The sequence below is a fragment of the Orycteropus afer genome, unplaced genomic scaffold (assembly GCF_000298275.1).
Source record: "Orycteropus afer afer isolate SDZICR_OR568_19922 unplaced genomic scaffold, OryAfe1.0 scaffold00061, whole genome shotgun sequence".
Taxonomy (NCBI): domain Eukaryota; kingdom Metazoa; phylum Chordata; class Mammalia; order Tubulidentata; family Orycteropodidae; genus Orycteropus; species Orycteropus afer.
This window is the reverse complement of record NW_006921648.1, coordinates 1,701,926-1,723,751: the sequence shown is the minus strand read 5'-3', so window position 1 is coordinate 1,723,751 and position 21,826 is coordinate 1,701,926. Positions and strand designations below refer to the sequence as shown.

At 59.7% G+C, this 21,826-nt stretch overlaps 2 protein-coding genes across 2 annotated transcripts; both read right to left on the bottom strand.

The window, feature by feature from the left end:
• Positions 1-1,839: 1,839 nt before the first annotated feature.
• Positions 1,840-5,878, bottom strand: ZNF213 (zinc finger protein 213). The gene is made up of 5 exons (XM_007939559.1): positions 5,480-5,878; positions 4,729-4,846; positions 4,084-4,175; positions 3,776-3,899; positions 1,840-2,498 (listed from the first exon to the last, which is right to left on the bottom strand). The coding sequence occupies exons 1-5, from the start codon at positions 5,876-5,878 to the stop codon at positions 1,840-1,842; spliced, it is 1,392 nt and encodes a 463-aa protein (XP_007937750.1).
• Positions 5,879-7,246: 1,368 nt separating this feature from the next.
• On the bottom strand, positions 7,247-17,788 carry LOC103196038 (zinc finger protein 205-like). The gene is made up of 6 exons (XM_042780791.1): positions 17,611-17,788; positions 17,164-17,255; positions 16,536-16,650; positions 15,169-15,288; positions 13,402-14,759; positions 7,247-7,525 (listed from the first exon to the last, which is right to left on the bottom strand). Exons 1-6 carry the CDS (start codon positions 17,786-17,788, stop codon positions 7,247-7,249), a joined length of 2,142 nt encoding a protein of 713 aa, XP_042636725.1.
• Positions 17,789-21,826: the final 4,038 nt, after the last annotated feature.

Here is a 21,826-nt window from a genome sequence, read left to right as displayed (position 1 = left end):
GGAAGGCCATGGTGCCAGCAGAGCTTCCCGCAAGTGCCCGCCGGGCCCAGGCCCTGTGACTGGGTTCCAACCCTTGCCCTCGCTCAAGCCGCGTCCCTATCAGCCGTTTATGAGCTGGCCTGGACTCCTGCCCCTAGAAGCTTGGGGCGTTCTCCCCAGACCTCGCTCCGTGTCTTGCTCCGGAAGACGTCCCAGCTGGCGCTGAGCACCCCCACCACGTCCTATTCTTAGCTCCTGGCCCACGATCCTATCTGATCTCGTTACACCTGACAGCTCCCTGTGGAGCCAGCCACCAGTCCTGCAGGCTCCGTGCCCTGCCCCTGGCCCTGACCTCCCCAGAACTCGCCTGCACACATGCACATATGCACCAAGCCCAAGGAGGTCCGGGTCTGGAGCCCTGAGAGAAGTGGTAACAGAGTGGCCCGGGGGTCCTCAGTGAGGCACGGGGCCACCCAGCCAGCCACTGACCTCAGAACGAAGTGTGGTGAGCTGGGCTGCTGAGGATGCGTGTGTGGGGGGCCACAGGCCAATTACCCAGGGACAAGAACTTCCCGTTTCTGCCGTCCCCGCCTCCCGTCCCCGCCTCCCCTCCCGCAGCGTGCACTCAGGCCACTGCCCAGGGCTCAGCAAGGGGCGAAGAAGGGGTTGCTCCTTGGTGACCGGAAGCTTGGACCCATACCCAACTGTGGAGGCCACAATCTGGGGTTCAGGCAAGCGCTGGGCTTTGGGCGGGGCCGCCTGGATGCTGGCTGTCTCCTTCCAGGGATGGTGGGTGGGGCCAGCGCTCCAGGTCCACACCTGCAGCACCACAACCCTGGGCCATGACACTACTGTCTCTGACACCAGTGGGGACAGCAGAGGCCTGGGGAAACCACCTGTCCCACGTCTTGCCGGTGGGGGAGGAGTGCCACCTGCTGTCCCAGACCGGGTGCTATAAAGGATGGAGGGCCAGGCCTTGGGGCTGCCCTCTGGGGCCCAGCCAGCCTGAAAGCCAGGGTGAAGCTCACCCTGGAGAAGGCCCAATGTCACAAGCCGACAGGACGACCAGGGCAGGAAGCTCCACCCCCACCCCCCAAAGAACAGAGCAGCCTGGAGGGACGTTCTCTCCTTTATTCAAGCCCCGCCGTGGTCCTCAAGAGCTGGGCTCAGTGCCCAGCAGGGTCTCAGCGGCCTGTCCCTGTTAATGCAGGACTGCAAATGAACAGATGAACGGGACGGAATGCAGTGCCTAAGGGGTCAGCCTGGTGCTGACCAAGTGCTAATGTCCAATGAAATCAAGCCCAGACCTCTCCGGGGGCCAGCCCTGCCCCTGGCCTTGAGGCTTGGCTGCTTGTCCCCAGAGCCACCACCACCCTCACCAGACTGGTTAGTGAGAGGCCTTCAGGAGCACAGCTGGGCCCAAGTGCCAAAGAGGCAGATAGCTCATGTCTCCAGGACCGGGCAGGGGGCCCCGGACATGGGAGGGGAGGGGACCACTAAGGGAGCTGGAAGCCCCTGGTCTCACCCAAGGTCCAGACCCCCACACCCTCCAGCCCCGCTGGAAGGCACAGATTGGCAGGGGCAGAGAGCCCAGCCATGCACCCACCTGAGACAGGAGGGGCAGCCCCAGGTCGGAGGGGCTGTGGGGGTTGGGGACCGAGACCTGGCCTCGCATCGCTTCCTGCACCCCAGCCTTCCCCACACTTCACTGGCAAGGACACCCGGCGGGGCAGAGTGACAGGGAGCAGAGGGGGTGAGAACAAAGGGAGGCTCGGCAGCCCCGGGGGCTGGCAGCCAGAAGGCCGAGGCGCGGTGCGGGCCGCGCAGGCACGGTGGCGGCTGCCTGGCACCGCAGGAGGGTCACCCCACTGTCTGGGCCATCTTGGCATGCAGGCTCTGGTGGGCAATGAGGTGGGCGCGCTGCTTGAAGCTCTTGTCGCACTCGCCACAGCCGAAGGGCCGCTCGCCGGTGTGCACGCGCCGGTGGTCCAGCAGGTAGGAGCGCAGCGAGAAGCTCTTGCCGCAGTCGCCGCAGCCGAAGGGCTTCTCGCCCGTGTGGATGCGCTGGTGGTCCGCCAGGTAAGCGCTGCGGCTGAAGCACTTGCCGCACTCGGGGCAGGAGAAGGGCTTCTGGCCCGTGTGCACGCCCTGGTGCCGCGCCAGGTCGGAGGAGCTGCGGAAGCTGCGCTCGCACTCCTGGCACTTGTGCGGCTTCTCGCCCGTGTGCGTGCGCTGGTGCCGCGCCAGGTCCGAGCCCCAGCGGAAGCGCTTGCCGCACTGCCCGCAGCCGTGCGGCTTCTCAGCCGCCAGGTCCCGGAACTGCCGCCGGCGCGTGGGCGGCCGACCCCGCCGCGCGCTGCCCACCCTGCCGAGTGGCTCCCCGGGCCGGTTCTCACTCTCCCAGGCCTCGGCCTCCTCGGGGCTCCAAGACACAGCTGCGGGGCCGCCAGCCTGGGCGGGCGACTGGGTCACGGCCTCCTCCAGCCGGGAGCTCCCGCTCTGGCATTTGAGCCCCACACCTGCACGAGGAGGGCCCAATCAGTCCCACCGGGCTCTGGGGCCAGAGCTGACCTGGGGCGGCTCCAGACTCAGACGGGCCAGCACTTCAGCGTCCCTGTCTAGAGTGGGCTCCAGGGACACCGGCGTGGAGGGCAGGGAGGCCGACTGCTCATGCCCTTGGCTTTGAGCCAGTCTCAGAGCTAAGCCCTGCCTGGGTTTCACTCAAATCCAGGGTCCCATCTCTGAACCCTGCCTATCCAAACTCCAAAATGAACAGATTCCCCTCAACACAGTGGGGAAAACATGGAACAAAACAAAATCCTAAAAAAGACCAGGCTGACTGGTCTGATGGAGACTGGTGGAAGCCCCAAGGCTGTGGCCCTGAGTCACCCCTCAGGCCCAGCATTGAATTTCAGCCAAAAGGCAGACAGGCCTGTAAGGTGAACAGCACCAGCAGGGGGGTGCCCACGCCTCAGAACATCAACCAGACGGATCACAGGGCAGTATTTACCCTGGGATAAAGCTCAGAAGGCCAGGGACAGGCAAGGAAAAAAAAAAAAAAAAACACAAAACTGAAGCGATTCAGGTAAGTTCCTCATGTTACCCAGGCTCTCCTCACAACCTCAAAGGAGATACCAAATCAGCCTTGAAGAACTCTTGGGCTCCACATTCAGGAACAGAGATCTGGACAGGAAGGGAGCCTGACCATCTGATTAAACGAGGGATTAAACGAGGTGACCCCACAACAGTGCTCAGGAAGCCCCCTAAAACCCAGAGTCCGGTTAGCAGAAGGGAGCCGCTGCCGCACAGCAGGTGCGCTCGCCGTGGGCCTGCTGCACCCCCAGGCAGAGGCGGCCCTTCTCCGCAGGACCGGCAGCCTGGGAGCCCCAGCTCTGGCCCACCGGCGGGTCTCGTTCACAGCTGAAACCCCTCCGCACTGGGCGGTGAGCAGCAACCGAGACACGAGCCTGGCACAGCCAGCCCGTGGCCAGCACTCTGCCACTAATACACGTGCAGGGGCACAGGGGAGTGAGCTGTCCACACAGCAGGAGTCCCAGGGGCTGCAGGACGGGGACCAGGGAAGACTGGCTGCCAGCAGCTATGGATGGGGTTCGGGGATCAGGGCCTGGTGGCTCCCGACAGCTATGGATGGGGGCAGGGTGGGGAGGAAGCCATGAGGATGTGAACGGGGAAGCGTGGCTGCCAGGGCGCCCTCTGCTGCTGGGACCCCAGGGAAGGCTACAGACCATCTTGGAGGAGCCAAGGACCCCCAGCCCTGGTTGCATCCCCCGCTTACCCAGAGTGACATTCCGTGAGTTCTCCCGCTTTATGTCCCAGAAAAGATCCCTCTGAGCAGGGTCCAGGGACCCCCATTCTTCCTGGGAAAAGTAGAAGGGAATGTCCCCAAATGTCACCAGTCCCTGGAAGGAGGCAAGGAGACACGGCTCAGAGCTGCCTTGCTCAGGACGCTAGGCAGCCATGGGAGGGGAAAGAGGGGCCAGGCAGGACCAGGACGGCTACAAGAGGCCTCAATGGGAAACCAAGGCCCCTTTCAGGGACAGACAGTGCCCAAGGCCTCAGGGGGATGGAGGCACTGGTACTCACGTGGACTCTGGGGGCAAGGAGGCCGTCTGCAGTCTCTCCAGGACTTTCTCTCCCCTCCTTAAGAAGGGCAGGAGGCTCGACAGTGAGCTGGGCTAGAGAAAGGGAGGCCAGCTGAGGCTAGAACGGAGCCCTGCAACCTCCCATACCCAGACCCTGACAGCCCCAGGCCCCAACACCCAGACCCCCCAAGATCCTGACACCCCCAGACTCTGACACCCAGACACCCCCAGACCCCGACGATCCCAGACCCCACCACTTCCAGTCCCCAACATCTCTAGGCCCTGACACCCCCAGGTCCCAACGCCCAGACATCCCCCCAGGCCCTGGCACCACCAGGCCCCAACACCCCCAGAGCCCGACACCCCAAGACCACGACATTCCCAGACCACAACACTCCCAGGCCCTGACACCCAGACACCCCCAGCCTACGACACCTAGACACAGACAGACAGATGTACCCACATCCAGACACATACACACCCAAACAGGCAAACCCATAGCCAGACACCTACCCACAGACATACGCCCTCACATATCCAGACACATCCATGCATATACAGACACGCGTGCCTAGGCTTCACGGAGGCAGGTACACCCTGCCCACCACACCCAGGGCTGCTGCAGCCTGCAGGGAGGCCTACTCACCACTGTGGCTGGGCTGCTCCTGGGGCAGCCGGCTCCGCACCCCCATCTTTGGGGGCAGCCCCTCGGCCTGGACCCCCTGGACCGCGGGCTCACGTTCCACTTTCTCTGAGGCCACATCCTGTGCAGGAACCACAACACGCTGGTCAGCATGGAGCCCAGACCGGGGTGACAGAGTCTAAACCCTGGGAAGGAGACACAGGAAACAGCCCTGAGGATGCTGGGGGCAGGGAAGGAGGTACGATCCGAGTGCAACAGAACACCAGGCAGCGTTGGGCACCCAGGGCCTCCCTGATCAACCACAAGACCAGAACCAGACCCCCAAGGCCAAGTCACAGAGCACCTGGCGGGGGGCTCGGCCCTGTGGCCAAGGCGGAGCCCACAGCCCGCCTCTCACTCCACTCTCCCAGAAGCCGCCAGTGTCAAGACCCGCCACCTCGCAAGACAGTGGGCTCCCGTGGACAGTCCTACCTTCCCAGACCCCCTCTGGAGTTATGACCCTATGTGCCACTGTATCTCACGAGTGGGCACTGGGGAACCCCCACGCAGGGGAAGGCTACCCTCCCTGGCCCCACTGCTCCCCTCTGTCTTTCTGCCAGCGTTCTTCAAAGGACCACCATGTGTGTGCTGTGCCTGGGTGACCCTAAGGGCCTCCTGGAAGACCGAGCCCTGGACAGGCCTCGTCCTTCAGCTCAGGGGTCATCTGGGTGCCAACGCCCCCACACACCGGCACTGGGACGTGGAGGCCCCTCACCTGCTGCTCGGCCTCCCCCGGCTGCTCCTGCAGGTCTTCCACCAAGGCCACGGCCTCCTCGCCACTCCCTGGGCGCCGCTCGCGCACCCGGCCCCGGAGGCCGCTGGGCAGCGCGCTCAGGAACTGCTCCAGCACCAGCAGCTCGAGCATCTGCTCCTTGGTCCGCAGCTCGGGCCGCAGCCAGCGGCAGCACAGCTCCCAGAGCTGACTGAAAGCCTCGTGGGGCCCGCGCGCGTCCCGGTAGCAGAACTGCCGGAAGCGCTGGCGGCACGTCTCGGTGTCCCTGCCGTCCTCCTCCTGGACACAGTCCTGCTCCCAAGAGGAATCTTCCACTTTGACGATGAGAAGCCCCTCTCCTTCCCCAGGGGCCTGGCCCTGGGGCTCCAGGGGCGCTGCCATTGCCCTGGTTTGGGCCCCAACCTGGCCCAAGCCTGCGGCTCAGTCTCCCAGAGGACTCCTGGGTGGTGGCCGGGTCAACATCTGGCCACGTGCTCCTAGGGAAAGAGCAAATCAGCAGGTGGGAATGGAGGGGCCCAGAAGCAAACACCACCTGAAGAGACTTGTAGGGACTCCAGCTGCTAGTCTTCAGTGGCCCTGAGGCCTGTTTTCAACAACATATATGGTTGTCAGTGGCTGCCACGGACTGAACTGCGTCCCCCCAAAATGCATCAGTGGTTTGGCAGTTACGTAACGATGTAATCACTTTCAGGGACGTAATCTGAAGCAATCCACTTGGAAGGGGGTTAGGGTGGGCTGCCACACTCTAACTCAGCTCACAGCACGGACCCAATGCTACAGGGGTTCAGCTGGGATACAGTCTGCATCAGCTTTTATCTCACAGAGATAAGAGGAGAGAGGAACCAGCAGAAAGACCCGCTATCATCAAGAAAGAGGAGCGGGGAGCAAATGTGCCCTTTGGACCTGGAGCCCCTGCGCTGAGACCCTCCTAGACCCAGGGGAAAACTGACGGCAAGACACAGAGAGATCTGCCCCGAATGCTGGCTCCGCAGATGTGGAAAGCAGACAAGCTCCCCACCGGCTCTGGTGCCCTGAACTCGGGCCGCTAGCCTCCTGAACTGTGAGGGAATAAACTTCTGCTTGGGAAGGCCACCCACTTGCGTTACGGCCAAACTGGAACACAGACAGCTGTCTGCAAGTCAAGTCCGGCTCAGGGTGACCCCTATGTGAACCACCCCACGGGGTTTTCAAACCTGGGACCTTTACAGCACAGGTCGCCAGGCCTATCTTGGGGCGTCTCTGCGTGGGTTGGCACTGCCAACCTTCCCAGCTGGTACAGCGCTGAACGGTTTCCGGTACCCAGGCACGGAAGACGAGAAACCTCCCACAAGGTGGCCGCGGACCGTCAGGGTCGGTGTTAACTGTATGATGTCACTGGTGGGACCATGAGGCTCCCGACACGGCCATGCCCGGTCCTTTCACCGATTCCCGAGCGACAGCTGAGCTGTTCCCCAGCCGTCTCCACTGCACACCGGGCGTGTTTCTTTTGTTCCTCCACGCTTCACACCGCCGCTCTCCTTCCCGGGCGATGGACGTGGAAGCGCCGCGCGGAGAGGGCCTGGGACTCACCAGAGTCGCTGAGCAGGACACGGCGGGCGGGAACGCTGGTGCCGGCGGAGCGCCGTGCTCTGTCACCAGCAGCCCGGAGCTGAGGGAGCGCCGGGCGCGCCGAGGGCGCCGCCGCTCGGAATGGCTGGCTGCCCAGTAACTGAGTGAGCGGCGGGGCGCGAGGGCGACCCCCGACTCCTCTCAGCACTTCCCAGCGGTGTGCACCCGCTCGTCCTCTGCCTCGGGGTATCGGCCCGGGCCCGCAGCCCCGCGCGCGTACCTGGAGCGCGGCGGCCCGAGTCGCCGGTCCCCGCCCCCGGGACACTCAGCCTCCACAGCTGCCCAGGCGTTCCCAGTTCCGTCGCCAGTTCGCGGCGCCGGAAACCAGCGCGAGGCTCGCCGGGAAACCGTGCGGCGCATGCGCCACGGCAGGTTTTCAGAACTACATCCCCCAGAAGGCCGTTCGTCTATTGCGTCCACCTTCTCCCCGGGGAACAGCCAATGAACAAGGACAATTCCCAGGGACGTCCAGCAGGAGGCAGCAACGCGTGATGCGTCACCTCCACGCAGCAGGGTCTCCCTCGACTCCTTGCGTCTTATCCCTTCTCCCTTTTTCTTTCAGTTTTCTCTGCGCCTCTAGCCTCTGAGGGCCCGAAGGAGAAATCAAGGTCTGGCTTGATGAGCAGAAACGCTCAGGGCCCAGCCACAAATGGAGCGCCACCTTTGCCGAACGCACGCGCTGGGATCACTCTAGTTGCGCCCCGGTCTCTTTGCTCTCCAAAGAGTGTGTTGAAGGCGGAGAGGGCTCCGGAGCTCGGTCCGGTGAGACCCGTTCTCAGCCCATTGGGTCCTGCCTTCTTCCAAGTCTCCAGCTGCAGGCGGGCAGCTGGAACTCATCCAGCAGTTCCATAGGAGAAAATGCAACCTGCTTCTATGAAGAGTCCAGCCTGAGAAACCCAACAGAGCAGTTCCACTCTATTACGTGCTAGGAGTAGAAAATGGACTGGACGGCGTAGCCAAAGAAGGGTGTGCAGCTTCATAGGAAACGCCGTCTACCGGGCGCGGAGCCTCCTGCTGCGGTTCTCCGTCTCTGCAGTCGGAAACGCTGACCCGGAAGGAACCCCCCGCTTCCCCACCAGCAGCCTCTCCTGCCCGGAGCTGAGGGGACTGCGGCGTCCCCCAGAGGGATCTGCAGGATGCCGCCTGTATCCGGGAAGCTGGGAGTTCTCCATTCCGTGCACTGGGATCCACTCTCGCCTTCACCCCAAGATTGGAGGCTCCAGTTCTTTATCTGAATAGAAAGCTTTTTTTTTTTTTTTTTAAATTTATTACTGTATTGTATCCTCAGTGTAGAAAAAGAAATTAAGAATGTATAGAAAATAACAAAGACATCTATTCCTCTTGATATCCACAAGGCTAGCTCCCGCACTCCCTGCTCAGATGTCACCCCCTGAAAGAGGGTTCCCCTAACCCTGTGTAAACAGCTCTCGCACTGTGACTTATTTTTCTGCCTCACATTTCTGGCTACCTGATTATATATGTGTACTGTTTGTCTCCCCCACTGTTTGACTCTAAAGGAGCTCTGGTTGTGTAGTGGTAAAGGCATTTAACTGGAAAGTCCATGGTTTGAACACACCAGCTGTTCCACGGAAGAAGGGGCAGTCTCCTTCAGTCAAGATTTACAGCCTTGGAAACCCAATGGAGGTCACTATGAGTCAGAATCAACTCCATGGCAGTGAGTTGGGCTTTTTTGGTTTATTCAACTGTAAACTTCATGAGGACAGACACTTTCTGTGTCCCTACTGCCAGCACCTAGAACTGTGCCTGGCACAGTAAATACTGGTGGAATGATAAAGGCGAAAGACATCCCTAATCAAGAAATAAATTAGTATTTTAGCCTGTGTCCCATGAGTATATTTATAACCCAAATACAGTCAATAATTAAGTAACATTTTGGTGACTCACTTGTCTACCAGAAATACTTTCCTTGTCAACAGTTATAAACAAAATGTGTCAGTTTTGCAAGCTGCAAAGAAGAACTGATATATTTGAGTTATGGTGTTGAAGATTACTGAATACACTTTGGACTGCCGAAAGAATGGACACATCTGTTCAGAAGGAAGTACAGCCAACACGAGCCTTAGAAGCAAGATGGCGAGACTGGCTTGCTACTTTGGACATGTTACATCATGCTTGGCAGAGGGTCAGCAAAGAACGGGAAGACACTCAACAAGACAGACTGACTGGCTGTAACAATGGGCTCAAATATAGCAAGGACTGTGAGGGTGACTCAGGAACAGACAGTGTTTCATTCTGTTCAACATAGGGTCACCATGCTTAGAATCAAATCCATAGCAGGGAGGTTATTTATTTATTCTTTTGGGGGGGGTATAATCCAAAGAAGCCCTGTTGACACAGAGGTTAAGTGCTCGGTTGCTAACCCATAGGCTGCCAGTTTGAGCCCACCAGCTGCTCTGTGGGAGTAAGATGTGGCAGTCTGCTTCTGTAAAGAGAAAACCTCAGAAACTAGGAAGCAGTTCTACTCTGCTGTCAGTTGGAATTGACTTGACGGCAGTGGGTTGGGTTTGGTTTGGCAATAATCCAGGATACTCTCCCAGTGTCATGATCTTTAATCATCTACAAAGCCTCCTTTTCCTTACAAGGCAACATTTCCTCATAGAGTCCCAGGGATTAGCACCTTATAGCTTTGGGGGTCCATTATTAGGATGACCACAGGCCCACATGGGGTCTCTTCAATTAGTAACCTCTAATGGTGAATACTTGGAAGGAAGGTTGGGCAATCCTACTTCCGTAGTGATACTGCCTTGGAAACCCAAGGAGGGGTCGCTATGAGTCGGGTTTGACTCCACGGCAAACAACAACAACAACAACAATGGTGAATAATTAAGGTGCGGCTCCAGGCAAATTACCTATTTCTGACTGATCAGAATGTCTGTATCCATGTCCAGGAGCCATTTTTCATCAGCAGAGTCCAAAAGGGGCACATGGTGGATCATGCTGGAATTGTCTCCCATTTTCTCCTCAATGAGACACATCTCTTCTGGGGCGCACCTGGAAGATGCCTTGCTCACGTGACTACTGGAGGCCCCGGTTCCTCCCCACGAAGACCTCTCTAAGGAGAACCTGAGTAACCCATTTGCGGAGTGATCTAAAAACCTCCGAATTTTGAGTGGGCTTCCTTGTTGCTGGGGTCATATGACCCAGCTGATTCCAGGGTGCTGGAAGTGCCCTTTGGCAGGGCCCTATACATGAATCACAACATAGAGCCGAGAATTTGGGGGCAAAACCATGCCATTCTCTACTGGTTACTATTCTTCAAGAAACATTTGTCTTACTGCTGGCTGCCAAGATGCTGTGTGACTTGAACTTCCCATCAGAAAGTGTGCATTGTCTGACGAACAATAACCGAGGGAGCAGGGCTGCACCCCGTGGCAGTGGTGTACGAGTGGGCTTGCCCAGGTCCTGTGGCAGGCAGTCGTGAGGACACGGCTCGTGCCCATGGGCTCCAGTTCAGTTACACCGCCTGACCTGTCCACGCCTGCAGGCGCAGCGCAGCTGGGCTGGGGAAGAAACTTGGGCTTGGCTTGCAGTGGATTTTGCATGACGGAGTCCACACTCCGAAGTGGATGGCTCCAGCTTTACAGCAGCACCTGGATGGCCCTGAGGACTCGTGCCGGCCACGCCCCCAGAACACCCCCTCTCTAGGAAGCCGGAGGCTTGGTGTCTCGGTGGTAGGGCTCGTGGACAAAAGGCGCGAGACCTCGGAACCTGGCGTCTCCCAACGAGGCTGAGAACCCAGGCATCCAGGCCTCATGAACCTGTGTTGCTATGGCAACGAAGCTTGGCAAGGAAAGGTTGAAACTTGGGCGCCTCTAACGGTTACCCGGGCAACCTTTGGGCTTGGGGGATTTCTGAGAACCTAGACGATTACTGGCCGGTTTTGCTGGCGCCCGCCCCTCTACTTGATTGGCTAAAGCAGCGGGAGAGGCGGGGCCTTTTGGAACGCGGACAATAAACGTGTTTCCCAGCGACTCTTCGAGGTCTGTGGCCAGTCTGCAGAAGTCAAGGGTCAAGGGGCTCACAAGCTGTTCCAAGGCTGGCAGTTTTCTGACCGCGCTGTGTAAAGGCCGGCAACCCTGGGCTGGAGTCTGAGCCGCAGAGGGCAGAGGTGCCAAGCGCCTTCAGCAAGTACCGGACTGACCAAACAGGGTCCCCAAAAAGGCCAGTTCCCGAGCTCAGGGAAGGGGGTGGGAAGCCGCAGTAGAAATCCTCCGTGCCCTCTACCTCACTGACATCTATTCCTGACCACACCCAGGCCCTTCTCCAGCGGCCAGCAGCTGGGGTTTCGGGTGTAGGCTAAAGCCAGGAGACAGGCGGGGAACCTGGACCCTCCTCACCTCCCACCCAGAGCGCCCAAGACCCTGCCCCCAGTCTCTGACCTCTCATTGGCAGCCCATCACCCACCCACTTGTGAGAACCCTTCCACTTGACATTCTGGAACCATCTACCCAAGTCTTACCTGCGCTCGTCACGGATTTTCTGAAGTGCCAATTTCCCACCTTAAAACACCATCATTCTGGGCCAGGTCTGGTGAAACCTGGCAGCCTGGGTCAGCCAACAGACCTCAGGTTCAAGTTCTCACATCTGGTCCCTGACACACAGCCCGTGCAGCCCAAGGGCTGGTGAGGGAAGTGCCAAGCAGCCCTTGGCATCAATACTGGTAATTCCCATAGTGCACGTGAACAGCAGGTGCAAAGCCAAGTGCTGACCTGTCCCCTCAACGTCTCCTTCCCACCTCTGTTCCCCTTCTTGGTTGAATGCATCACCCCCTCAGCCTTCCACAGAAACTCCATTTCTGGCTGAGTAACTGGGACCACAAAACGAGGAGGAAGGGCGCGGCTCGCTTTCTCGTCCCCCCCCCCCCCCCCGGAGAAATGACCACCTAACCCTGCCTCATCCCCAGCCCTGGATCGGGCATCTCCCAGACACCACACCGGCCCACCCAAGGTCCACATTCTGGGGCTTCCCGGTCTTGACTCCACCCCACACCTCAGCCGAGTCCCTAGTCCCTGGAGACCAGACCACTTTGTGCCATCTAAGTGTTTATTGAGCGGTGGCGCTGTCCGAGGGTCTAGAACGGGCATTTTGTACATTCCTTGATGTTAAACTCAGACCTGGATGGTCTCAGTCCCTCTCTGGCTGAGTGACTCTGGAGGGTCATGGGACACCCTCAGCCTCCTTTGTTATCTACAAAAGCTGAGGTGTAAAGCCCACTGCTCAGAGGTGGGATTAGGGACAACGGACTCTCACTGGACTAGTACAACTATTCTCAATCAGCATCCTATTCAAGGCACTGCGTCACTTAAGGGCTGGGAGCCAAGAGGGCTGCAATGGCTTCCCTGGTGCAGACGCTCTCCGGGTCAGCTGGGGTCAGAGGTGAACGCTGTCCCAACAGCTGAGCCACAAATCTGGGACAGGTGGCAAGCTGAGCCCAGCCCACCCCACCCGACCCGACCTCAGGAACTAAGAGAGAATGGGAAATGGAGCTCTGGAGTTCGAAACTTGGGAGGACCGGAGAGAGACGGAGGCACGCAGGGCGGGGAAGGGCCAATCACAGAACACACAGGTGACGAGGCCAAGGAGGGGAGAAGTGGAGATGTGGTGCGGGAAGCTCACAGCCCAGGATGGACCACGAGGGACGGTGGCCCTGGGAAGTGGGGACTTCTGGCTGGAGTGTGGCCAGGCCCCTGGGGACGCAGATGGGAATTGTCCACTCACTACAGTCCGAATCTGGCAGGCAGAGGAGTGGGAGACATTGCCAAGTGTGTTTCCAAGCTGGCACCTCCCTGCTCCCCAGATGCCAAGGAGCAGAGCCTGGTTGGATGCAACGCTCCCAGGCCGGCAAGCCAGACAGCCCTGCCCAGGGCCACAATTCCTGACCCTGCAGGGCTGTCTTCTGGCCTGGCAGCCTCTGCCGGTGGACTTGGGTCTTCAAGCCCTGGAAGGGGCTTGGACGAGGGCTCTGACCCAGGCCAAGGCTGAGAGGGAAAGATGCCTTCCTGAGAGCGATGACCGAGAGGGGGCCGAGTGAGGTCCTGCCGCCAGCCAGGCACCCCCATGCTGTGGCCTGACACACAGCCCGAGACAACTGTGTGGCCATAGCTTGAATTCCAAGGCCTTGCATTTCTAGCCAGAGGGCCAGCTCCTCTGGCCTCAGCTTCTCCCACATTGCCATGCTCCACCCCATGCCAGCTGACTCCCTGCCTCCCTTCCCAGGCCCCCCACTCCCTCTGCAACTGCTCTTACAGCTCCTAGGTGGGTGCAGGTCCAGGTACTGTCAGGGACTCCGCCTTCTCCCCCGGCTCCGCCTTCCCCCTCAGCCCCGCCTTTGCCCCCAGCCCCGCCTTCTCCCCCGGCTCCGCCTTCATCCCCAGCTCCGCCTTCATCCCCAGCTCCGCCTTCTCCCTCAGCCCCACCTTCTCACCCGGCTCCGCCTTCTCCCTCTGCCCCACCTTCTTCCCCAGCTCCGCCTTCTCCCCTGGCTCCACCTTCTCCCTCAGCCCCGCCTTCTCCCCCAACTCCGCCTTCTTCCCTGGCCCTGCCTTCTCCTCTGGCACTGGCTCGCCTCCGGTCTTGGGGCCCGGGGTGTGGATCTTCTCGTGCCGGTGCAGGTTGGAGCTGCGGCTGAAGCTCTTGCCGCAGAAGGAGCAGGAGTAGGGCCGGACGCCGCGGTGGGTGCGCTGGTGGGCAGTGAGGTGCGAGCTGTGGTTGAAGCTCTTGCCGCAGTCGAGGCAATGGTAGGGCTTCTCGCCGGTGTGGGTGCGGTTGTGGGCGATGAGGATGGAGCGATGGCTGAAGCCCTTGCCGCACTCCGGGCACGGGTAGGGCTTGATGCCGGCGTGGTTGCGCTGGTGGGTGACCAGGGCCGAGCTCTGCGTGAAGCACTTGCCGCACACGAGACACTTGTGGGGCTTGATGCCCGTGTGGATGCCCGTGTGGTTGACCAGGTCCGAGCGGCGGAGGAAGCGCTTCGGGCAGTAGTCGCACAGGTAGGGCTTCTCGCCGGTGTGGATGCGCTGGTGCTGGGTGAGCGTCGAGTGGCGGGTGAAGCTCTTGCCGCACAGGGCGCAGGAGTAGGGCCGGATGCCGCGGTGGGTGCGCTGGTGCGTGGTGAGATGCGAGCTGTGGCTGAAGCGTTTGCCGCACTCGCTGCAGCCGTACGGCCTCTCGCCGGTGTGGATACGTTTGTGCGCGTTGAGGTTGGAGCGATGGTTGAAATCCTTGCCGCACTGCTCGCACTTGTAGGTCTTCCTGGGGGCCTCGGCCTTGGCGGTGGGGCCCTCAGCCCTGCCCTCGGGAGCAGTGGTGCGCTTCTCTGCGCCCTCGGGAGCCGTGGGGCTCTTTTCCTCACCTGCACTCGCCTTAATGGCGGAGGTGCGCTCCTCCTCGCCGGGCTGCTTGGGGGCGCCACCCTCCTGGGTCTCTGGAAGGCTGGTGGCCGGTAGGGCAGGCTTTGGCTGTCCCTGCTCCAGACGCCCAGGCCGCTTGTTGTCCTCAGCCTTTCCCAAGCCCTGCTTGCTGGCTGCAGGCTGCACACACTGCAGGGAGGCCCCCAGGGCTCTGCCCGCCTTGGTTCTGAAGGGCTTCACATCTCCAAGGGGGTCCGAAGCCTCATTTCCCACTTCCATGGCTTCTGGGGAAAAAGGGTGTCCAGTGAGAGACTTGCAGAAGGGACACAGGGGTGTCAAGCTCAGTGGGTCCTCAGGCAGCCAGCTCCCCTGCTACCCCTAAGGAGCTCAGCTCTGGCCTCCTGGAACATCCATGGCCCCTCAAACTCCACCGAGGCCTAAGAACAGAGGTGCTACACTCTGAGGCTATACGGGAGGCCTGTGCAGGGCAGGAATGCAGGCGGACATGGGGAGCTCACACTGCAGTTCTGGGAGATAAGAGAAGGCAAGAACCAGGGGACCCTGGAAGCGAGAGCCAGCCAGGGACAGGCTCGGGAAGGCCGTGTGTCCTGGCCCAGAAGAGAACAGACAGGAAGCCCCGACGGGCAAGGACACCCAGGAACGAGCGTAGCCCCCTGCTCCCTGAGCCCTCACCTGTACGCACGGCCGTCTTCTCCTCCTCTTTCTCCCCTGCCTGCTGCCCGGACCCGGAGCCAGAGGCCTCACCCCTCCCCGGCACTCGGGAGGCCCAGAAAGGCCTGTTGATGGGAAACCCTGGCCGGAAAGAGACACTGGGCTCAGCCACGGGACTCCTGGGGCCACACAGCACCAGACGTCACCCACCGCAAAGTGCTGGGCAAACGGAGGGGGCTCTGCAGCTTGGGAACATGGGGCTGGATCCAGTGGGTATGAAAGGTCACTGTCAGGGGCGGGTCTGCTTCGGGGGCAGTGGGGACACGTTCCTGGGGGAGGAGTGATCTGGAAAAAGACAGTGGGCGTGGCTGCACACCTTGAAGAGGTCATTAGTGTCACTCAACTGCACAAGGAGAAACCTCTGAGCTGCTGTAAGTGTTGTCCTGTGTATTGGAACCAACATAAAACCTTTTCTGAAGTCACTTGCAGCACAGGGTGTGTCACTCCCTGGAAGCACTTCCACCGTAACTGCCAGGGACACCCTGTTCAGGGCTCGAGACCTGCCCGCCTGTCCCCAAACAAGCAGCAGAGTTAACGTGACAGCAGGTCAACTAAGTACGTCCCCAGCCCTGGCTGGTGGAACTAGGCATGAAAGAACTCCCATGTGGAGCCCCCTGCCCCCATGATCACATGTTCCTAGAGGTCAACAGGAACTCTAGGGAGAGGCAGGGCAACGGGCAGAGAAAGGCCATGAAGGAAGCAAGGAAAAAGGTCCCGAGATGCTGGCAAGCAAGCTCAGGGACCAGCGGCCCACTGGTCACGTCTCCGTGGCTGTCTGTGATGTCCAATGTTGAACAGTTACGCTGCTGCAGACTAGTGGGGAGGAATGAGTGACCAGAGAAATGAATGCACGCATGCTCCCACTCATCCAAGCCTGGTGAAGTTCTCCCAGGAGCACCAGACCCTCAGAGAAGAGACCAGAGACTCCCAGTGGGCCAGGCCTGGGGGCTGAGCCAGGGCCATTCCCTGCCATGGCAGGCAGCCCCCACGCCTCGGGCAGTCTTTCTGCTCCAACACCTCCCCCGTGGGAGCACAGGAAGAAGCCAGCGCCACGGGGTGACTGGGGGACAGCGGGGTCTGCCCACTGCACTCTCCAACATCACAGCCACTGGCCACAGACGCAGTTTAACCCTCAACTCGGACTGATTACAATGAAACTCAATTAAAAATCCCGCTGCCCTGGCCACATTCTCAAAGCTCAATAGCCACATCGGCCAGTGGCTGCCGTGCACGTGCAGCTCGAGAGCGTCTCCATCGATCCCGGAGGCTCTAAGGGACGGCACCCGCCAGAGAAACAAGGCAAGGCAAGCCGATGCCGAGGCGCTCACCGAGCCCGTTCCTCTTCTGCAGGGCGTCTCTGTAGATGCTCTGCTGCGCGTGGTCCAGGCGGCCCCACTCCTCCCGGGACAGGTACAAAGCCACATCCTCAAAGGTCACCGGCATCTGGAACAACAGAAGCAACCACGTCCCTGTTCAGGCCACGCCGCGGGGACTGGCAAAGGGACAAGGTGGCATCCCAACGTGTGTCTAAGCCCACTGGAACTGGACAGGTGACGGCCTGCGTGTGCGAGTGCACAGCTCTCGTAAGTGTGAGGCAAGAACAAGACAGCTGCGTCAAACAGAAGATGAGAGAATAAGACGTCCAGCCCGCTCTAGGGCCACAGCAAAGGCCCAGGGCTCTGCCACGCATGCTCCTCCTCAGCTGCCACCCGGACCCCAGAGCGCGGGTCACTCAGAGACACTGCCTCTGCCCTTCCTCGGTGTCTGCTCCACTGTGGGCCCCCGACAGAGCGCGTGGCCACCACCCCGCGAGCCTGCAGTGGGCCCAGGGCTGGGGGCCAGCTCCCAGAGGGCAGGTGTGGGTCCAGCCTTCACCAGGCACCCAACAGGAAGCCAGCACCCACCCATGGGAGTAGGGGAGGCAGTGCCTCAGCTCAGGGCCAGGGGTCCACTCACCTGGGACCAGGCTGTGAGGAGGGCGGCGGCCATCTGCCGGTCTCGGGTCCTCCCCTCCCGGGAATGGGCCGGGACCTGTGGGGAGGGGTGGGCTGGGGGAGCAGAGGGGTCCTCAGGCAGCCAGCTCCCCTGCTACCCCTGAGGAGCTCAGCTCTGGCCTCCTGGGACATCCATGGCCCCTCAAACTCCACCGAGGCCTAAGAACAGAGGTGCTACACTCTGAGGCTGCCCGGGGCGGCCTGTGCGGGGCAGGAATGCCGGCGGACGTGGGGCGCTCACACGGCTGCAGGCAGCTTTTCTGTACTGGGCAGGGGCCAGGACTCTCGCCCTGGCTGTGAACCCTTGTCCTGTCCCCCCACCCCCCACTGTGCTTGACTATCTGCTGCTCACCTGTCTCCTCCCCACCCCCTGCTCGCCACCAGCCTCCCCAGCTCTGCCCCCACTCACCTCTACCAGGGAGAAGAGCCTTTCTGGAGCCACGGCTTAGGGGCGGCCACTTCCGAGTGCCGGAAGCCCCCTTCTCCCGTGACGCCTCCTCCGGGTGCGGCTCTTTGCGCTCAGTACTGGTGTGAGGGGACTCCCGAGCGGCTCCCGCAGGCCCCGTCTCCTCCGACTGGGAAAGCATCTCTGAACAGGGACGCTGGTGACCTGGAAGCCGGGAAAGGCAGCCCCATCGTCACCGGGCAGAGTGTGGGAGAGCCAAACCCAGCTCTGCCCTGGGCCGGGGGCTGCCAGCACCAGAACCCAGGTGTCAGAACATAGAGCGGGCTCGAAGCACAGCTCTGGCCCCACGGTGGCCCTGCTGGCCTCATCTCCTCCTCCTCCCTCAGCACTCACCCACCTCCAGCTCCCCTCAGCAAGGACAGGGCAGAAAACCTGCAAGACCCGGGCAAAGAAGGCAGCCCCACTAGGTGCTGGCTCTCACAGGTTTCACTTCAGTAAGAAGATATTAGTGTGTCTCACTATAGGATATTGCCCCTCACCCTACTGGTCACGTGGTTCTCTCTCTGAAACCTGAACAGGTCTCAATTACAAACGACATAGGCCCAGGGGTTTCAGACAGGCTGAGGGACATGACGCTAAGCCATTCAGGCACCGATACTTCTGAGTGTCTGACAGGTGTTCCTTATACTCACAGTTAGTATTCCTCATCATCCTGAAGAGCATTTATTTTCGATTTTCTTTTAAATTGACTGCCTTGTTTTCAATGAAAAACCTAACTCAAACTGTTAAAGGAAACAATAAGGAAGAGCGGCATGGACATACAGAAATGCACGCTGTTGGAGTTGTTGTCATGGACTAGCCGTGTCGTCTAGAAATATGTGTCACCTTAGCTGAGGTACGATTGTCAGTGGTTTCGCGGTTACACAATGATGTAATCACCACTCAGGACGTGATTTGACGCCTGACCAGCCAACCAGTTTTATGAGGACCAGGGTGGGATTCAGCACCCTTAGTGACAACCCTGATTGTGAGAGGGTGGGATGTGTGGCCTGCTACACCTTTTTTTTTACCAAGAGATAAGAAGAGTAAAAAGCAGAGGAGTGGAACCTCATTAAATCCAAGACAGAACAGCTGGGTGTGTGTCCTTTGGCCCCGGGACCGCCCAGATCCAGGGGGGAACGGTGGTGCCAAGAAACATGATCTTCAAGGAGAGACAGGCCCACAGATGTTGAAAGGAGACAAGGACCTTCCCCCAGAGCAAGAGAAAGAAACCAGTCCCCCAGAGGTGGCGCCCTCCTAAGCTGTGAGAGAATAAATGTTTGTTGAAGCCATCCCCCGTTACAGCTGCCTAAGGAACTAAGACAGTGGCCTGCGAGTCAACAAGACCCACGGTGACCCTGGGTGGGAAACGGGGCTTTCGAGCCTGTAGAAGCAGATGGCCCCAGCTATCTTCCCAAGCGTCTGCAGGTGGGTCTGAACCTCCAGCCTCCACTGCTGTTACAGTGATGAACGGTATCCGCCACCCGGGCATGGCGGACGGAAAACCTCCCACGACGTAGTTGCGGACCCTCGCGATGGTCGGTAGCGGTGACATACGGGCTCGCCGACCTAGCAATGCTTCCTCACCGGCGGGGCCGGGAGCCTCCCGACCTGGACATGCTCCAGCGTCTTGGCCAATCCCCTAACGATGCATCTGAGCTGTTCCCAAGCCATCTGTCCTACGCACCGGGCGCATTTCTTTGTTCATACCCCCACACCGCCACTCTCATTCTGCAATGATGGAGGGGGAAGCGCCGCTCGGAGAGACTAGGCACTCACCAGGATCGCAGAGCAGGTCACGGCGGGTGGCGACGCTGGTCTGGGCGGAGCCCCGCGCTGTCACCAGCAGCCCGGAGCTGAGGGCGCGGCGGGCGGGCGGGCCAGCGGGCAGCGGGCGCGCCGGGCTGTCTGCCCAGAAACAGACGGGCAGCGGGGCGCGACTCGACCTCCTCCCGGCACCACCCAGCAGCGTGCACCCCTTCGGCCTCCGCCCTGTCCTTGGAGCCCCGCGCCCGTCCCTTCGAACGGGGAATCCCCTGGAGCCCTCCGCTCGGCCTCAGAATACGGGGTTCCGCGTCGCCGGTCCTCGCGCCGGGGAATCTCACCGTCGAAAGACGCCCACGCGTTCCCAGTTCCGTCGACTGACCGCGGCGCCGGAAACCCGCGCGTGGACCGCCGGGAAGCCGTGCGGCGCATGCGTCACAGCACGAAGTCGTGACTACACCCCCCCCCCAGGCCCAGAAGGGTGTGTGTTTGTTGAACCTGCCTACTCCCCGGGGAACAGCCAATGAACGGGGACAATTCCCAGGGATGGCCAATCAGAAGGCAGCAACGCGTGTGCGTCATACTCCTGGACACGGGATGCAGAACTATGATCTGCATATTGACTAGCTGCGTCCTACTGTTCTGCTCTTTTTTCCTTTTGTTTTCTCTGCGGCTCTGGTCACTGAGAGGCGGAAGAGGAAGTCAAGGCCTGGCCTGATGAGCAGAGGTGGCGGTTGCTGCAGTCACAAATGGAGCGACCGCTCCGCCGGAAGGGAGGCTCGAGGATGACTCTTTTGTTAGGCTCCGGTCTCCTAGTCTAAGGAGTGTGTTGAAGGCCCTGTAGCTCGCTCCGGGAAGACCCATTTCCAACCTATTGAGTCTCGCACTGTCCCAAGTCTTCAGCGGCAGGTGGGCACTTGGAACCCACCCAGTGGCTCCATGGAAGCAGAGACCTGGCTAGCTCCTCCCGTAAAGATTACAACCTGGGAGACCCTGTGGGGTAGTTCTACTGTGTCAGATTGGCTTGCTGTAGGTGGAAAATGGACTTCGTGGTAATGGAAGGGCCTGCAGCTACCTAAGAAATACCGTCCATTGTGGGGCGCAGAAACTCCTGCTGTGATTCTCCGTCTGAGCGGGCGTGCACGCTGGCCTTGGAGGATCCCCGCGGTCTCCCACCAGCAGCCTCACCTGCAGGGAACTGACAGGGCGGCGGGGTCCAGAGGCCCGAGGGCTCCGCAGAAGTCGGGCTGTGTCCCGGAAGCTCGGTGTTGTTTTCAGTGCCCTGAGATCTACGCCCACCTTCTCCACGCCTCCACCCAAAGAATTGAGGCTCCAGTTTTCATCTGTACAGAGTCTTTCCTTGTTAGTTTTTTAATCCTTAGTGCAGAAACAATTAAGAATGTATTGAAAATTATAAAAGCAACACTGGATGCCCACAAAGCTAGCTCCCTCACTCTCTTGCTCAACTGTCCCATCAAAGACTTCTCTAATCCTGGGTACACAACTCCCCCGCCCCCCGCCAGTAGTTTTCCTCTGCATTATTTTTCGCTGTCTAGTATAGGAGCTCTGGTAGCTTAGTGCCTAAGGCATTTGACTGCTAATCATAAGGCTGGTGGTTCAAAGCCGCCAGCCACTCCTTGGAAGGTAGATAGTGATACCATCTCTGACTCCATGGTGCATAACAACCTTTCATCTCCCATTATCCTCCTATAGGAGCTCTGGTGGCAGACCCCCTAAAGCACTGGATGGCTAACCCACTGCTGCCCCACGGCAGGAAGATGGAGCAATGTACTTCTGTAAAGATTTACTGCCCTGGAAACCCAACAGGGGTCGCTATGAGTGCAGTGGGTTTGTTTTTTTGGGTTCATTCAACTAAACTCCATGAGAGCAGACACTTTTAATGTCCTTACTCCCAGCACCTAGTATTGTGCCTGGCACAAAATAGGGGCTTAATAAGTATTGGTTGAATGACAGAGGCAAACCACAGTACTAATCAAGAAATAAGTGCTATACATATTGGATATGTATCGCTGAGTCACTAGTGTACCAGAGGTACTTTTCCCTGTCAGCATTTATAAATAAAATCCATCAGTTTTGTAAGCTGCCAAGAAGGGGTGCATTTGAGTTACGGTGTCGGCGAAGACCACTGACTGTACAGAGACGGCCAGAACGTACAAATCTGTCTTGGAAGAAGTAGAGCCAAAATGCTCCTTAGAAGTGAGCATGACAAGGCATCGGCTTGCTGCTTTGGACATGTTACCAGGAGGGACCGGTCCCAGCAGAAGGACTTCACGCTTGGTCGAGGGTCAGTGAAAAAGAAGAAGACACTCAACAAGATGAACTGACAGTGGTGGTAACAGTGGGCTCAGACATAGCGAGGACTGAGAGGGTCTCAGGCCCTGGCAGCGCGTCACTG